This window comes from Ranitomeya variabilis, chromosome 4 (genome assembly GCF_051348905.1).
Source record: "Ranitomeya variabilis isolate aRanVar5 chromosome 4, aRanVar5.hap1, whole genome shotgun sequence".
Lineage (NCBI taxonomy): Eukaryota > Metazoa > Chordata > Amphibia > Anura > Dendrobatidae > Ranitomeya > Ranitomeya variabilis.
The window spans coordinates 631432756-631452251 of NC_135235.1; the positions used below are offsets into that span (position 1 = coordinate 631432756).

General features: G+C 45.9%; 2 protein-coding genes across 2 annotated transcripts in view; both read right to left on the minus strand.

Annotated features, from left to right (window-relative positions):
• The window catches only part of LOC143768146 (uncharacterized), a 350260-nt gene that overhangs the window by 83764 nt on the left and 247000 nt on the right, over positions 1–19496 (minus strand). The window lies entirely within an intron of this gene.
• On the minus strand, positions 1263–18523 carry LOC143767316 (oocyte zinc finger protein XlCOF7.1-like). The gene is made up of 6 exons (XM_077255556.1): positions 18470–18523; positions 17722–17871; positions 17413–17592; positions 17205–17328; positions 17027–17124; positions 1263–1382 (listed from the first exon to the last, which is right to left on the minus strand). Exons 1-6 carry the CDS (start codon positions 18494–18496, stop codon positions 1350–1352), a joined length of 612 nt encoding a protein of 203 aa, XP_077111671.1. The 5' UTR covers positions 18497–18523; the 3' UTR covers positions 1263–1349.

Consider the following 19496-nt stretch of genomic DNA (forward strand, 5'->3'; position numbering starts at 1 on the left):
TATATCTGGGGTCGTTATACTGTTTGGATATTATGGAAGGTGTATTGTAGTAGGTGGGCACCAAGGGGCATATCTAAGGGTACTATTTTTGTGTGCATGTCATAATACATTTACTCCTTTCCGGTCTTTGAAAGTTGGAAAGTATGCTCTTCCGTGATCCCGCCACATAATTGTTTTTTTTACTTGGTTGGGGTGAAGGGGTGTTCCTAAATTCAGACATTTGCTTTGAGACCTTATAATTTTTAAGTACACCCCTGGTATCATCTATTTATCAGGTTATACTATTAATTAGAGGAGACAAGCTGGGAATTGAATGATTGTCTGGGGAACGGTCCTGATTATGTATAGTAAAGTGTCTCCATGACTGATGTTGAATAGGATAGAAGAAAGTGTCACCAGACAACCGTTTTAAGCTGAAGTTATTCAATATATAAGAGTTAAATAATTTATACACATATAGGTGTATAATTTGCATACTAATTGCTAATCAATAGTGATTGGCTAGTGTATACATTTTATAATAATTTAGTGCTTCAAATTGTTTTCCCGTTTTTTTTGCTGTGTGACTTTGCTACGAATTGCAATTTTTCTTGCACATGCAGTCGACAAAAATTAAAAAAGAGAAAATGACTACTTCCCTGTATGAGTTCTATGATGTGTAATAAGACGTGATTTCTCAATAAAGCATTTTCCACACTCTGAACATGAAAACGGTTTCTCCCCTGTGTGAATTCTCTGATGTCTAACAAGATTTGATTTCTCATTAAAACGTTTTCCGCATTCTGAACACGAAAACGGCTTCTCCCCCGTGTGAGTTCTCTGATGTCTAGCAAGATTTGACGTCTCATTAAAACATTTCCCACAAACTGAACATGAAAATGGCTTCTCCCCTGTGTGAGTTCTCTGATGTTTAGCGAGATCTGATTTCTGATAAAAACATTTCCCACACTGTGAGCACGAAAATGGCTTTTCCCCTGTGTGGATTCTTTGATGTGTGACAAGATTTGATTTCTCTGTAAACAATTTACCACATTCTGAACATAAAAATTCCTTATCCCATGTGTGACTTCGCTGATGAGCATCAAATCTTGATTTAATAAGGTTATATCTCCCAAATTCTGAACATAAAAACTGTTTCTCCCCCATTTGAGCTATCTCATGTTCAACAGGTCTTGTTTGAATTTTATTTTGCAGATTGGTCATTGATGTTGCAGAAGATAGAATCTGTTGACAATGGTGAGATGATATATCTTTTCTGAGAAGGGCTGGAGGTATATCTGAGTTAATAGAATGTTCTTCACATGTATCTTGTTTGATTCCATGACCATCTGCTGCAAAATCAAAAAATATCAGATGTCCCTCTGAGCTTTTGGTACAGTCATCTGCAAGTAATAAAACTTGATTTTATTATTTTTCAATAACATATTATTGTATATTTAATAACATTACCCTACATTTTTTTATTCAATTATCAACTAAAATAGTAGACCTCAAATCATGGACTTATAGATTAAGGTGCTATGCCACCAGGTTGTGCTATTTAAATTTTTCACTTCTCTATTGAATCTGTTCTCTCCATAGGTTCATATTTCACTTTGACTGTCACCAATCTTTACCAGTTACATGATCAGTGGATAAAAGTGAAAAGATACTAAAAGACTGACTGTAAGGCTAGGTTCACATTGCGTTAGGGCAATCCGTTTAGAGATAGCGCTAGCGGATTGCGCTAACGCAATGTTTTTGTAGGGGCCGCGTTTAGGGGTCACGCTAACGTCCCCGCTCTCGCAGATCCCCGATCTGCGAGAGCGGGGAACGGACCTTGGGCGCGGCAAGCAGCGTCCAAGGCGCGCTACAAAAGAACGGCACATTGCTAGCGCAAGCCGAAAAAGGCACGCGCTAGCGATGCGCTGCAGGCGAAATTTACATTGCTGTCAATGGGTGCGCTAACGGACCCGTTGCACGGCGTTAATTGCGACATTTTCGCCGTGCAACGCTGTCCGTTAGCGACCACCCACTAACGCAATGTGAACCTAGCCTAAGTCAATGCTATTAGGTGTGTCTGTCTCATAACCTCCTTCATAGCTAAATGCACTCTACTACAGAAGAGGACACATGCGAGTATGAGTATGATTATGAACAAGTAAGCCATGGCTTTGAAGAAAGCATAGGGCTTTGTCTTTTTTATAAAACTAAGCAGATAATATAAGAAAAGAGAACAAGTTCTTTGTATTTTTTTATTTATCTATATGTTTAGCTCCCTTCTTCATTGTCTCACGCACACACTGCCTGGTCGATAAAGAATCTGTCTGTCATCCTCTCCCTCACATCACCACCACCTATCTGCAATGTAAAAAGGAGCTGCTAAAAAATACGTATTTATAAAATTCAACTGCCACGATTTTTAACATGGCTATTAATATCATACTCAATGGCTTTGGATTGAGGGCATATGTATGGCTTTTTATGGATTTTTTTGCTAATTCATACAGTAGCCCCCAATGGAGACAAATATGCACCTGTAATATGACCATCATCTGAGCTGTTGTGTCTTTCTACGTTCGCCTCATTTTGCTGAATGGACTCGTCAGAGGCACATTTTTATACCACGTATAAAGATGTCACCCATACAAAGTGTTCACCAAAAGCATTTCAGAATCAGAGTATGGCCTTAGGCTTTATTCAGATCTGCATTTTTTTGTGCATAGATGATAAAAAAAAAAAAATTTTCAAAGCGGTAGACAGATTTTAGGTCCAAGGGCAAGTTGCAAGGAAGACCTCCCTGTAATTACCTCCTATACCCACAGGTTGGAAAAACCAGGAGGAATAATAATAGTAGCCAAAAAATTCGGTTCATCTCTACATTCAATCATGAGTGGAATAACATGAGAGATATCCTCTCAAAACATTGGGCTGCCCTTAGCGCCGAGCCCTCCCTGGATCCAGCTATTGGTGGCTTTTCATCTATGACATCCAGATGGTCTAAAAATCTTAATGACCTACTTGTAAATAGTCATTATATTCCCTAACTGTCCAATCCATTTGGTACCAGGGGCCCTATTCCAGGCTCCACCCCCCCTGCGGCCACTGTCTTGCCTGCCCAAATGTCCTGCGTGGCTCTTCTTACCAGTCTTCTGATGGCTCAAAACAATTCCAAATTAGACAGCAGATATCATGCGGTAGCACCAATGTGATATACTATGCTACATGTGGCTGCTCCATGATATACGTTGACTTGACTTCTAGAGAATTACGCTTACGGGTGCGAGAGCATGCACGGGACATTTTTGCGGCCAGGACAGTGACCGACTTTTCTGATCTCAAAACTATTCCCCGTCATTTTAAGGCATATCATGACTGTGATGCCAAGACGTTGAAAGTGAGGGGAATAGACATTATTCATCTGGGTATTAGAGGGGGTAATTGTAAAAGGCTATTGGCTCATAATGGATTGTGACCTACTATGGCCCCCAAAGGCCTTAATGAGTCTCTAAATTTCCCTTCATTTCTATAAGAATGGTCTCTTTCCATCTCAAGTTTCCCTTTGCACACCTTCGCACCCCCTTTCTAGATGGCTTTTGTTGTTTTTATTGTCATTGTGTGTTTTTTTACCGTATTATTTTAATATGTATTTTTGTCTAGTTCCACCAATATTCATCGAGTGGTCAAGTTCCCCCTTTGTTGTTCAATCTGCCATCACGTTTACAAGCGCAACGCCCTGCAGCAGCTTCTCATAATACGATACTGATGATCTTGGATATGGCGCTTTTATTGCACATATAGATGTTATGGTTTCCAATGGCAAGGAAACATCAGAAGCATAGAATAAACGGACAAGCTCTCGGGTGATGGAAACTAGAGCTGACCGCGATGCTAAACCTACACACCACACTAGAAGTAGCCAGGGGGCATTCCTGCGTTGTCTCTAGATGCCGCGCGCCAGCCGGAGAACTATCTACCCCTGGTAGAAGAAAACACAGTCCTGGCTTGCCTCCAGAGAATGTCCCCACAGGAGATAGCAGCCCCCCACATATAATAACGGTGAGAGCAGATGAAAAGACACACGTAGTATGAAAGCAGATTTAGCACAGAGAGGCCCGCTAACTAAATAGCAGAAAGATACAACAGAGGACTTCGCGGTCAGCTGCAAAACCCTTCAAAACACCATCCTGAAATTACCTTAACTCATGTGACAACTCATGCCACTGGAGTGGTAATTTCAGCCCAACAAGAGCTTCCAGCTGCAGAGATTCACATAAGTGCAAACTGGACAAAACATACAAAAATAGACTTAAGGACTAAAGTGTCCAACTTAGCTGAGCAGAAAACTGGGAGCAGGAACATGCAACAGAATCACTCTGGATACATTGATGGCCAGCATTAGAATGACTGAGGAGCAAGGTTAAATAGGATACTCCCACATCCTGATAGGAACAGGTGAACTGAGAAGGCAAAGCTTGCAGGACACCAGTACCACAAGAGACCACCGGGGGAGCCCACGAACCGAATCACAACATATAGATATATATATATATATATTATATATATATATATATATATATATATATATATATATATATATATATATATATATAGATATATATATATATATAGATATAGATATAGATATATATAGATATAGAGAGAGAGAGAGAGAGAGAGAGAGAGAGAGAGAGAGAGAGAGAGAGAGAGAGAGAGAGCGACCTTGCAGCTTTGCACGTGTTCACATTAGGAGTGCTGGTTGGCTTTTTTCTCTCTCGCTATACATATATATCGGATTATAAGACGCACTTTTTCCCCCCAAATTTGGGGGGAAAATGGGGGTGAGTCTTATAGCTCGAATATACCTTACCGAACGTGGTGAAGCAGGATCCCAGGGTCACTGCTGGAGGAGGCAGGAGTAGCACCTTGCTGCAGGACACAGGCTGGGATGAGTGGGTGTTTGGAGGTGCGACACTGTGGGTATTCGGTGGTGCGGGGGCCCCGCCGACATTTTGTGAAAGCCCAGGACCCCCGCACTTCCATGGTTTACATTATGGTGGACTGCGCATGCACAGATGGAGATTTCGGCAACAAGATCTCAGTGCCAAGATCTCCATCTGCGAATGCGCCGCCCCTGGCAGCCATTTTTCCGGAGTCACTGGTTTCTGTGTAATCAGTGTTAGAAGTTTCAGTTAATGATATACCCGCACTCCAGGGCGGGACTGTAAATCAGTGTCTTCTTTTCCTGCTCTAAGCCAGAGAAACCAAGGGAAGGCCTGTGGACAGGTCTTTCCTTGGTTTCTCTGGCTTAGAGCACCAAGATAAGACTCTGCCTTCATTTTCCCCCTGAAGCACGAGAATCTCATTAAAGGGAACCTAGGGAAACACCAAGGTTACTTACTGGTAGCCGTTTTTTCCGGAACCCATGACGGCACACCTGAGAGAGGGGATCCGCCCAGTCAGGACAGGAAACCCTACTGAAAATAAAAAGGCGGTACCTCTCTGTCGCTTCAGTTGGTTTTCAGAGCATGAGAAGGCCCCCTGGTTAGTACACATGGCAATCCAACACCACATTATATTAACTAAAAACACCCAAAACAATAGTGCACACCGAAGGGGTGATAAAGGGGGGGAATATACGGGTGTCGTCATGGGTTCCGGAAAAACCGGCTACCAGTAAGTAACCTTGGTGTTTTTCCTTCCCCCATGACGGCACACCTGAGAGACTTTTGTAGAATGAAACCTTAGGGAGGGACCACCGCTTGTAGTACCCTTCTACCAAAGGTTAGGTCAGCGTAGGAAGAAAGATCTAGCCGGTAGTGCTTGAAAAAAGTTGAGGGTGAGCACCAGGTAGCGGCCTTGCAAATTTGATCAATTGATACCTCAGCCTTTTCTGCCCATGAGGTAGCCACGGCTCTGGTGGAGTGAGCCTTGATGCCTTCAGGAACTGGAGTGCCACCCGCAGAGTAGGATAAAGCCCCAGGCTTGGACTATTTGTTGAAATATCTGGGGGTTTAGGGACCATTCCCCCTGCCTTAAGCCTCTGCGACTCAGGAAGTCCGCTTGAGTGTTTTCTATGCCTTTGATGTGCAGCGCCGACAGAGATGACAGGTGTTGTTCTGCTAATTGAAAGAGTAGATTTGATGCTTCCATGAGGCCTTTGGACCTCGTCCCCCCCTGATGATTGACATACGCCACCACTGCTCGATTGTCCATCAGGATTTGAGTATGGCGACCCTGGAGCAAAGGAAGAAAATGTCTTAGGGCTTTCTCTACTGCCCATAGCTCTTTTTCGTTTGACCCATAGTTTTTTTCTCGTATGGACCAGGTTCCTTGTACAGAGTGAGACCTCAGGTGAGCCCCCCAACCTGTACCGCTTGCGTCGGTCGTGATGATGTCTTTGACCGGATTTTGCCACCGGACCCCCATTGTCAGGTGTCTTCCACAGTCCACCAAACTAGGGAATCCCTTACGCCCAGGGAGAGACATAGATTTCCTTCTAAATGCCCTCTTAACAGTCTTTGAGCTGAGAGAACTTCCCACTGTAGTTGTCTTAGGTGGAATTGTGCCCATTCTACTGCCGGAATACACGATGTCAACGAGCCTAGTAGGGACATCGCCTTTCTCAGAGTCATTGTCGGCTGACGTATTGCTGTACTGGCCAGGTTTATTATCTTGTCTACTTTGTTTTCTGGAAGGAGGCAGAGCTGACGCTCAGAGTCTAGTATTAACCCAGGAAGGACTGTAATTTTACTGGCAGCAGTCTTGACTTGGGGATATTTATTAACCAACCCAGTTCCATTAGAGTTGATGTTACCACTGATACTTGATGAGTGCAGTGGGACTCTGACCTCCCTATTACAAGGAAGTCGTCCAGGTATGGGACAATGCCTACATCCCGGGACCGGAGGTATGACATTACTTCCACCATTACTTTGGTGAAAACCCTGGGGGCTGTAGACAGGCCGAACGGAAGGGCTGTGTATTGATAATGCTTTACCTGATTCTGAATATAGAGAGCTACTCTCAAGTATTTCTGATATTCCTGATGTATTGGTATATGGTAGTACGCATCTTTTAAGTCTATTACTGCCATGAAGCAGTGTTGGAAGAGAAGTTTTATGGTCGCGTTTATAGACTCCATCTTGAAAGAGTAGTTCTCTATAGATTGGTTGAGCTTCCTTAGATTTATAATAGTTCTCCAAGAACCATCCGGTTTTTGGATTAAGAAGAGGGGGGAGTAAAACCCGTCTCCTTCCTCCTGAACCGGAACCTCCTGAAGAACCTTTTTGTGGATAAGTCCCAAGACCTCGGTTTCTAGGGCAGATAGTTCCTGCTAGGACTTTCTTCGGGGAGTTATTATAAAGTTTCGCCTGGGTGGACAGATGAATTTTATTTTTAGGCCGTTTTTGATAATATTTATGACCCAGGTACTGGGGGAGATATTTACCCAGGCCGGAAAGAAGAGGGAGAGTCTTCCTCCCACTTCTGGCGTAATGTCATTGGGGGGATTTTTTTGCCGATGTAGAGGGCCCTTTAAACATATAGCCCGATCCTCTCTTATCCTTAAAGTCCCAGTTTTTTCTCTCCCCTGGGGGGCGACCTCTATTATATCTTCTCCGACGAAAAAAAGGTTTTTTGGACTCTTTAGGGATATTGGGAAAAACTTTCTTTTTATCTCCTGCATGTTCCAGGATCTCTTCAAATTTTTTCCCAAAGAGAAGTTGGCCGTCACATGGAATGGAGCACAGCTTGTGTTTACATGGCAAATCCCCCGGACAACCTTTGAGCCAAAGGGCTCTTCTTCCCGCATTAGACAAGCCCGCTGCTCTGGCCGTTAGTCTTGCGGAATCCGCAGAAGAGTCTGCCAAAAAGGCAGCTGCTCCTTGCACTAAAGATATATTTGCAAGGATGTCGGTTCTGGGTACTTTGTCCTTTAGCTGATCCTCTATCTGCTGTATCCAGACCATTAGAGCACGGGCCGTACATGTTCCAGGAATTGCTGGCTTCAGGCCTCCCGCTGAGGCTTCCCAGACATGTCTCAGAAAACCATCTGCTTTTTTATCAAGCGGATCTTTAAGAACACCCGAGTCTTCTAATGGAAGGGATGATCTTTTAAAACATTTGGCTACTGCTCCGTCAATTTTAGGGATCTTTTCCCAGGATTCAGAGTCTTTATCCTCAAAGGGATATCTCCTTTTGGATAAAGAGGGCAAAGAACCCATTTTTTCAGGTTTTTTCCACTGTTTCTCAATTAATGCTTTTATCTTCGCATTAACCGGAAACGTACGTTTCCTCCTTTCTTCTAAGCTACCAAACATGACATCTTCTAGTGACCTAGGTGTCTTCTCCTCTTTAAGACCCATTGCAGATCTAACTGCTTTAACTAATTTGTCTACGTCCTCAGTTGGAAAACATGGACGACCTCCTGAGTCACTGTCCGAGGAGGAAACTGAAGACTGGACAGAGGCCAAGGAGGTAGAGGGAGATCGGGATGTTGTATGACTCCCCTGTCTCTGAGAGGCATCTGACTCTGTAGACACCTTACGGCTTCTCCTTCTCGGTTCGTTAAGGGCCAATTTCAAGGAGTCTTTTATTTCAGCCTGTATTATGGCTTTAAGGCTAGTGGCGAAATTAGGGGTCTCTTCTTGTATAGTTTTACTAATGCAGTTAGCACAGAGATCCTTCTGCCACTGAACTGCAAGCGGGTCTTTACAAAGGGCACACTCTCGGTTCTTTGTTTTACCGCTAGCTTTCCTGAACCCCTAGTGATCAAAACAGAAAAAATGGACCCTGTTACCATAAGGGATACATTCACGTAGATCACTCACCACCACCGACAATCAAGGGTACCGTTTTTGGAGGCTGGACAGATGCACGTGAAGCATCCCTCCTGGACGCCAACGAATCTTGCCGGACAGGACGACTGCTGTTCCTACCACTTGAGCGGCTGCTCCTGGTATGCTGGTGGCTCGGCAAGGCATCTGGTGAGAGCTCCTGCTGCTGCTGCTGTGAAGGCGGCTGCTGCTGCTGCTGCTCCTGTTGTCCCACTTCCATGCTGAAGTTTTGGACATGAGCGCGTCTTCTGTGGTCCAACACCCTTTTATGGGGGGACCACTGCACTCCCCGCCTCCTCCGGTGCCCAATAGTGGCCCCTCCCCTTCTCTGTCATGCCGCCGGAGTCCTCTTCCACCGGACGGCGTTTCTTCATGGGCGCCGCCATCTTGGATCCGGCGCCCGCCCCTGACGTCACACGGGCACGCCCATTCCCAGCGTGCCTTGCGCGTGACGTCAGACGAGCGACCTGGAAGCGGCCGCCGCACCTGGATGCCGGCAGAGAGGGGAGGGCGGCGTGGCAGCCATGGAAGGAACCCGGTCCTCCGACCATGCTGCACAAATGCCCGCTCGGACGCAGAGACCCGGAGGACCCGCGGACGGCGCATCCAGGACCCGAACTCCGACGCACATGCGCTGCCTGTTCTTCCACGCCGGGACGGGACCTGGGTAAGTGGAATCACCGCCGTGTTCAGCACAAGGGTCCCTGTCAGGACAGGAAACCCAACTGAAGCGACAGAGAGGTACCGCCCTTTTATTTTCAGTAGGGTTTCCTGTCCTGACTGGGCGGATCCCCTCTCTCAGGTGTGCCGTCATGGGGGAAGGGAAACCTAAAGCTGCCCTAGTTGAGCATTTCAACATATAATAGATTTTATTAGGTGATAACATACAGTAGTTCTGCAGGAATTTGGGCCCAAGAGGACAGATTAGCTTCTTTTAATTTTTGCAAATAAAATGGAGGTACTCACATCCTCTTAACAACCTGTTCTACCATGTGTAAGAAATGCTATATAAGATTAAGTGTCATGATATGTACTGACCTAGCAGGGGGTCAGTCAGAGAACGGCACAACTCATACACAACGGGATGGTAAAGGAGAGAGGAGGACCCTACCATTAGGGAATGAGGGATGGACACCTCCTGAACACCAACCTGAGCCTGTCCCTGCACTCCCCTAATGCCCTAAGTGGGTCCTTCCCCCGTCACCGTCAGAAATCTCATCCCTCGCAGTCACCTCGCCCTGCAGTTGCTAGTGACTGACGAGGTAAAAGCACTAAACTTAGCTTAATAGCCTTCTCTGCTGCAAAGCACCATACAGCAGAAGGCACCCAGGCCACGAACTCCACGAAACCAGCAGATTCACCACTGCAACCAGAGAGCTCCTTACTAGTGATCAGCAAGTATACGCGTTGTGAGGAATGCCTGTTTGTTAGGGAATTCCCACATGTATTCAGCTTATCTCAGTTGCCGTAAATCATGCAACTGAGGGGATGAAAACTATATCTCCGAGCAATAACAAATACTCAGAGATCACCCGAGCTTGCTCGGGAAAACCCGAGCAACGAGTACACTCGCTCATCACTACTCCTTACTCTAGGCTTGGTCAACTTAGATTGCTCTATCACCAACAGTCAGCTGATGCATCAGTTGACTATTTAAAGGATGGTGGGAGTGGTCACCACCTACATCAGCTGCCCTAGCAACTCTGCAATTGCAGTGCACAGCCAGCAAGGGAAACTGACATTAACCCCTGCTGGCCTGAAAGGAAAAAAGCTACACTGGATGTAATACTGAATGTAATCGACCAATGTGTCTGGGTACATTGTCCTTCTACCATTGGGTAAACAGCTACTATAAATGAATGAACTCGGTCCGACTCAGTGCTTAGGTAAGCCCTAGCATCTAAACATTCATCCACAAATATTAGATGATCTACAAGGTGCCCGCTGAATTTTCTTTTTCCATTAGACAATAGTTGCACTGGAACTGGTCGTCTTTTGCACCATGTCTTCCTCAAAACAAGTCTTAATATCTTCCTTGATAAGTTGCTTATGTCAACAGGATGCCCTCCCATTGGATTTTTTTTCTCAATCACCATATTATAAATATGCCCCATAAAAATACCATGAGTTTGGCAATTTTTTAAATACTCGACCTGGCCCTAGCACTAATCCATGCCTTGTTCAAAGTAGTTCAGAACACTTAATATTCCCATTCTAATATGGAGTCATACTAAAAATTGATCACTTTATTTTATGCTGAACTCTGCAATCACAGGTCTAATTTCTATACAGAGAAGCTCCAATCAGGAAATGGCCAGTGTCTCTAATAAATTGTCCATTCAGTGTATAATACTGATGGATAAAAAGCAAGACTGAACACAAGACATTCGCTGTTATGACCCCAATGGCGAGGGTCTCAGAGGAACGTGGAAGTCTGCAGAATACAAAAATCCAGCTCATAGGGCAGTGGTAACTGGGTTGACCATATATCTACTCCTAACGCCAACACTAGAAGTAGCCGGGGATCATTCCTACGTTGATTCTAGATGACACGCGCCAGCCGGAGAATCTAGCTACCCCTAGTAGAGGAAAACAAAGACCTTTCTTGCCTCCAGAGAAGGGGACCCCAAAGCTGGATAGAAGCCCCCCACAAATAATGACGGTGAGGTAAGAGGAAATGACAAACACAGAAATGAACCAGGTTTAGCACAGAGAGGCCCGCTTACTGATAGCAGAATAAAGAAAGGTAACTTATATGGTCAACAAAAACCCTATCAAAATCCACACTGGAAATTCAAGAACCCCCGAACCGTCTAACGGTCCGGGGGGAGAACACCAGCCCCCCTAGAGCTTCCAGCAAAGGTCAGGATATAGTTTGGGAACAAGCTGGACAAAAATACAAAACCAAAACAAATAGCAAAAAGCAAAAGGCAGACTTAGCTGATATAACTGGAACCAGGATCAGTAGACAAGAGCACAGCAGACTAGCTCTGATAACTACGTTGCCAGGCATTGAACTGAAGGTCCAGGGAGCTTATATAGCAACACCCCTAACTAACGACCCAGGTGCGGATAAAAGGAATGACAGAAAAACCAGAGTCAAAAAACTAGTAACCACTAGAGGGAGCAAAAAGCAAATTCACAACAGTACCCCCCCCTTAGTGAGGGGTCACCGAACCCTCACCACGACCACCAGGGCGATCAGGATGAGCGGCATGAAAGGCACGAACTAAATCGGCCGCATGAACATCAGAGGCGACCACCCAGGAATTATCCTCCTGACCATAGCCCTTCCACTTGACCAGGTACTGAAGCCTCCGCCTGGAGAGGCGAGAATCCAAGATCTTCTCCACCACGTACTCCAACTCGCCCTCAACCAACACCGGAGCAGGAGGCTCAGCAGAAGGAACTACAGGCACAATGTACCGCCGCAACAAGGACCTATGAAATACATTGTGAATAGCAAACGACACAGGAAGATCCAGACGAAAAGATACAGGATTAAGGATTTCCAATATCTTGTAAGGCCCAATAAAACGAGGTTTAAATTTGGGAGAGGAGACCTTCATAGGAACAAAGCGGGAAGAAAGCCATACCAAATCCCCAACGCGTAGTCGGGGACCCACACCGCGGCGGCGGTTGGCAAAGCGCTGAGCCTTCTCCTGTGACAACTTCAAGTTGTCCACCACATGATTCCAGATCTGCTGCAACCTATCCACCACAGAATCCACCCCAGGACAGTCAGAAGGCTCCACATGACCCGAAGAAAAGCGAGGATGGAAACCAGAGTTGCAGAAAAAAGGTGAAACCAAGGTGGCGGAACTAGCCCGATTATTAAGGGCAAACTCAGCCAACGGCAAGAATGTCACCCAATCGTCCTGATCAGCAGAGACAAAACACCTCAAATAAGCCTCCAAAGTCTGATTGGTTCGCTCCGTCTGTCCATTAGTCTGAGGATGGAAAGCAGACGAAAACGACAAATCAATGCCCATCCTACTACAAAAGGATCGCCAGAACCTGGAAACGAACTGGGATCCTCTGTCAGACACAATATTCTCAGGGATGCCGTGCAAACGAACCACGTTCTGGAAAAACACAGGAACCAGATCGGAAGAGGAAGGCAGCTTAGGCAAAGGAACCAAATGGACCATCTTGGAGAAGCGATCACATATCACCCAGATAACGGACATGCCCTGAGATAGCGGAAGATCAGAAATGAAATCCATGGAGATATGTGTCCAAGGTCTCTTCGGGACAGGCAAGGGCAAGAGCAAACCGCTGGCACGAGAACAGCAAGGCTTAGCTCGAGCACAAGTCCCACAGGACTGCACAAATGACCGCACATCCCTTGACAAGGAAGGCCACCAAAAGGACCTGGCCACCAGATCTCTGGTGCCAAAAATTCCCGGGTGACCTGCCAACACCGAGGAATGAACCTCGGAAATGACTCTGCTGGTCCACTTATCCGGGACAAACAGTCTGTCAGGTGGACAAGACTCAGGCCTATCAGCCTGAAATCTCTGCAACACACGTCGCAGATCCGGAGAAATAGCTGACAAGATAACTCCATCTTTAAGAATACCAACAGGATCAGCGACTCCAGGAGCATCAGGCACAAAGCTCCTAGAAAGAGCATCGGCCTTCACATTCTTTGAACCTGGTAAATACGAGACAACAAAATCAAAGCGGGAGAAAAACAATGACCAGCGGGCCTGTCTCGGATTAAGGCGTTTAGCAGACTCGAGATACATCAGATTTTTGTGATCAGTCAAGACCACCACACGATGCTTAGCACCCTCGAGCCAATGACGCCACTCCTCAAATGCCCATTTCATGGCCAACAACTCCCGATTGCCCACATCATAATTTCGCTCGGCAGGCGAAAACTTCCTAGAGAAAAAGGCACAAGGTTTCATAACAGAGCAACCAGGGCCTCTCTGCGACAAAACGGCCCCTGCCCCAATCTCCGAAGCATCCACCTCAACCTGAAAGGGAAGTGAGACGTCAGGCTGGCACAAAACAGGCGCCGAAGTAAACCGGCGTTTCAACTCCTGGAAAGCCTCCACGGCAGCAGGAGCCCAGTTAGCTACATCGGAGCCCTTCTTGGTCATATCCGTCAAAGGTTTCACAATGCTAGAAAAATTAGCGATAAAACGACGGTAGAAGTTAGCGAAGCCCAAGAACTTCTGAAGACTCTTAACTGACGAGGGCTGAGTCCAATCAAGAATAGCTCGGACCTTGACTGGGTCCATCTCCACAGCAGAAGGGGAAAAAATGAACCCCAAAAAGGGAACCTTCTGTACACCAAAGAGACACTTTGAGCCCTTGACAAACAAAGAATTTTCACGCAAAATTTTAAAGACCAACCTGACCTGCTCCACATGCGAATCCCAATTATCAGAAAAAAACAAAATATCATCCAGATAAACAATCAAAAATTTATCCAGATACTTCCGGAAAATGTCATGCATAAAGGACTGAAAAACTGAAGGCGCATTGGAGAGACCAAAAGGCATCACCAAGTACTCAAAATGACCTTCGGGCGTATTGAATGCGGTTTTCCATTCATCACCTTGCTTAATGCGCACAAGGTTGTACGCACCACGAAGGTCTATCTTGGTGAACCACTTGGCACCCTTAATCCGGGCAAACAAGTCAGACAACAGCGGTAAAGGATACTGAAATTTGACAGTGATCTTATTTAAAAGCCGATAATCAATACAAGGTCTCAAAGATCCGTCCTTTTTTGCCACAAAAAAGAATCCCGCACCAAGAGGGGAAGAAGACGGACGAATATGTCCTTTCTCCAGAGACTCCTTGATATATGAACGCATAGCGGTATGTTCAGGTACCGACAGATTAAACAGTCTTCCCTTAGGAAATTTACTGCCTGGGATCAAATCTATAGCACAGTCACAGTCCCTATGAGGAGGCAGTGCACTGGACTCAGACTCACTGAAGACGTCCTGATAATCAGACAAATACTCCGGAACTTCCGAAGGCGTAGAAGAAGCAATAGACACAGGCAGGGAATCCCCATGAATACCACGACAGCCCCAACTTGAGACTGACATAGCCTTCCAGTCCAGGACTGGATTATGGGTCTGTAACCATGGCAGCCCTAAAACAACCAAATCATGCATTTTATGTAAAACCAGGAAACGTATCACCTCGCGGTGTTCAGGAGTCATGCACATGGTAACCTGTGTCCAATACTGCGGTTTATTTGCAGCCAATGGCGTAGCATCAATACCCCTAAGAGGAATAGGATTTTCTAATGGTTCAAGAGTAAAACCACAGCGCTTAGCAAATGAGAGATCCATGAGACTCAGGGCAGCACCTGAATCTACAAACGCCATGACAGGATAAGATGACAGTGAGCAAATCAAAGTTACAGACAGAATAAATTTAGGTTGCAAATTACCAACGGTGACAGGACTAACAACCTTAGCTATACGTTTAGAGCATGCTGAGATAACATGTGTAGAATCACCACAGTAGTAGCACAAGCCATTCCGGCGTCTATGAATTTTCCGCTCATTTCTAGTCAGGATTCTATCACATTGCATTAAATCAGGTGTCTGTTCAGACAACACCATGAGGGAATTTGCGGTTTTTCTATCACATTGCACCGAATTAGGTGTCTGTTCAGACAACACCATGAGGGAATTTGCGGTTTTGCGCTCCCGCAACCGCCGGTCAATTTGAATAGCCAGTGCCATAGTATCATTCAGACCTGTGGGAATGGGAAAACCCACCATAACATTCTTAATGGCTTCAGAAAGGCCATTTCTAAAATTAGCGGCCAGTGCACACTCGTTCCAATGTGTCAGCACGGACCATTTCCGAAATTTTTGGCAATACACTTCAGCCTCGTCCTGCCCCTGAGACATAGCCAGCAAGGCCTTTTCTGCCTGAATCTCAAGATTGGGTTCCTCATAAAGTAAACCGAGCGCCAGAAAAAACGCATCAAGATCAGCCAATGCCGGATCTCCTGGCGCCAGCGAAAAAGCCCAATCCTGAGGGTCGCCCCGTAAGAACGAAATAACAATTTTTACTTGCTGAGCAGAATCTCCAGATGAACAGGGTCTCAGGGACAAAAACAATTTACAATTATTCACGAAATTCCTAAACTTAAACCTGTCTCCGGAAAACAGTTCAGGAATCGGTATTTTAGGTTCTGACCTAGGATTTCTGATAACATAGTCTTGTATGCCCTGCACACGAGTAGCCAGCTGGTCCACACTTGTAATCAAGGTCTGGACATTCATGTCTGCAGCAAGCATAGCCACTCTGAGGTAAAGGGGAAGAAGAAAAAAAAAAAAAAAACTCAGAATCTTCTTTCTTATAATCCCTCTTCTGCAATGCATTAAACATTTAATACTGGCCTGGCAAACTGTTATGACCCCAATGGCGAGGGTCTCAGAGGAACGTGGAAGTCTGCAGAATACAAAAATCCAGCTCATAGGGCAGTGGTAACTGGGTTGACCATATATCTACTCCTAACGCCAACACTAGAAGTAGCCGGGAATCATTCCTACGTTGATTCTAGATGACACGCGCCAGCCGGAGAATCTAGCTACCCCTAGTAGAGGAAAACAAAGACCTTTCTTGCCTCCAGAGAAGGGGACCCCAAAGCTGGATAGAAGCCCCCCACAAATAATGACGGTGAGGTAAGAGGAAATGACAAACACAGAAATGAACCAGGTTTAGCACAGAGAGGCCCGCTTACTGATAGCAGAATAAAGAAAGGTAACTTATATGGTCAACAAAAACCCTATCAAAATCCACACTGGAAATTCAAGAACCCCCGAACCGTCTAACGGTCCGGGAAGAGAACACCAGCCCCCCTAGAGCTTCCAGCAAAGGTCAGGATATAGTTTGGGAACAAGCTGGACAAAAATACAAAACCAAAACAAATAGCAAAAAGCAAAAGGCAGACTTAGCTGATATAACTGGAACCAGGATCAGTAGACAAGAGCACAGCAGACTAGCTCTGATAACTACGTTGCCAGGCATTGAACTGAAGGTCCAGGGAGCTTATATAGCAACACCCCTAACTAACGACCCAGGTGCGGATAAAAGGAATGACAGAAAAACCAGAGTCAAAAAACTAGTAACCACTAGAGGGAGCAAAAAGCAAATTCACAACACTTCGCAGCCTTCTACACATCATAGGGGAGATTACATGACACCTTCTCTCCATCTACCTGATGATCCTGAGGAACATTGGGATCTTCTTGTTTACAGTCCTGTGGAAGAAGAGGACGGGGACATCTCTCTGGTGTTGTCCTCTTACTGGATAGAACTGGAGGAAACACATAAAGGGACTGAGTTTATTCTTTACATACAGATAATTATAGGCCGTTGTGTTTTTAGTCCTATTACCTGGTGATGTGAGGGGCTGGGGAACCTCCATCATGACATCCTTGTACAGATCTTTGTGTCCTTCTAAATACTCCCACTCCTCCATGGAGAAATAGACAGCGACATCCTGACACCTTATAGGAACCTGACACATACAGCGATACCGTCATCCCCCCCGATCCCTCCATAGCGTTACTGTATAATGTCCCAGCATTCCCAGCAGTGTCACCTCTCCAGTCAGCAGCTCAATCATCTTGTAGGTGAGTTCTAGGATCTTCTGGTCATTGATGTCCTCATGTATCAGGGGGTGAGGTGGAAGCCCCGTGATTGGGCTCAGGGGTCTTCCCCATCCCTCAGACACAGGGGCCTGACAGCGCTCACTAGAGGTCTTCTTCACTACTGTGTAATCCTGGTTATGGAGAGACACATTAATAAATCTCACTACAGATATTCCCAGAGTCCTCACCTCTCCAGTTCTGTCCTTCTGTTATTCCCATAGATAAGAATGATGTAATGTGACGTCATCAGAATCTCTCACCTCTCCAGTAAGCCGGAAGAGGATCTCTAGGGTGAGGTGTAATATCCTCTCCGCCATCTTGTCCCTGTCCCTATCCATCCTTTTAGGGTCACTCAGGAGAATTCTCTTATATAGAAGATCTCCACTGAGAGGATCCGATATTGTAGGGACCTGAATGGGGAGAAGATGACGATGTAACATCATAAAGATCCCATGTAAGAAACCTCCGGAGCTGTTACCGGCGTCACATGATCACTACATCCAGTCATGGCCCCGTCCTGCCCCCGGTATAACACACAGTCTCATTATAGTCACATACAGATTTATTACAGGTTCAGCAGTGAAGAGCTTAATGTCCCCTGTGCCCAGTAAGGGTATGTGCCCACGATCAGGAACCGCTGGGAGTTTGACACTACGTACTTATGCAGCATCAAACCTGCAGCGGCCAGATGTTACAGCATAGTGGATGGGGTTTCAAGAAATCCCATGTCCAACTATGTGTGTACATACGCCCGTGGCTCACCCGCAGAGACTGACATGTGGCTCATCTTTCCAGACCGCAGCATGTCAACTTCTCTTGTGGCGACACTAGTCTCAGCAAGAGAAATTACATCAATAGAATGTATTGAATGTGGTAAATCCACATGGTTCAGCGGACACATGAGGATTTACCAGAGTTCAATAGAAGGCAGGGTTTTGGACTAAGCGAACATGCTCTGCTAGTTCCGGATTATGGGCACCGGCCAAATGGGGAATCTCCAGCACCTACCTCCACCTGCAGAGCCGCACACCACATATATGGCTGTTCTGTGCGCACAGGACCTGTGATGAGGTCACAGGAGGGGAGGAGTCAGGGGTCACATGATCAGGGGCCTCAGTGTCTGCAGGACTCTGCTGTGCTGCTGGTTGTCATGGTGCTGGATGAGGGGAAGCTTATGTGTGGGGTCAGGAGGGAGGTACAGTGTGTGTACGGAGCAGAGCCGTGTGTTTACGAGGTGTACGGAGCGGAGCTGTGTGTACAAGGTGTACGGAGCGGAGCTGTGTGTACAAGGTGTACGGAGCGGAGCTGTGTGTACAAGGTGTACGGAGCGGAGACGTGTGTGTACGAGGTGTATGGGGCCGTGTGTCTACGAGGTGTACGGAGCAGAGCCGTGTGTACGAGGTGTACGGAGCGGAGCCACATGTGTGCAAAGTGTACGGAGCGGATCTGCATGTGTACAGGGTGGATGTAGCAGAGCCGTGTGTGCACAAGGTGTACGGAGCGGAGCCGTGCGTGTACATTGTGTACAGAGCGGAGCCACGTGTGTACAACATGTACGGAGCGGAGCTCTGTGTGTACGACGTGTACGGAGCTGTGTAACTACTAGCTGTTTCCAGCCAGCTAACGCTCGGCACGCTCATTGCTATCTAATTAACGCTGCTGGTAATTAAACTAAATAATGACAACATTCAATAGCGCTTAGGGTATGTGCACACGTCCGGATTTCTTGCAGAAATTTCCTGAAGAAAACCGGAAATTTTCTGCAAGAAATCCGCATTTTTTTGTGGCATTTTTTTTCCGTTTTTTTCACGGGTTTTTTAAGCATTCTGCAAGTGTAATTAGCTTGCAGAATGCTAAAGTTTTCCAGCGATCTGTAGCATCGCTTGGAAAACTGACTGACAAGTTGGTCACACATAGTGTTTGACAAGTGTGACCAACTTTTTACTATAGATGCTGCTTATGCAGCATCTATAGTAAAAGATAGAATGTTTAAAAATAATAAAAAATAAATAAAAAAATGGTTATACTCACCCTC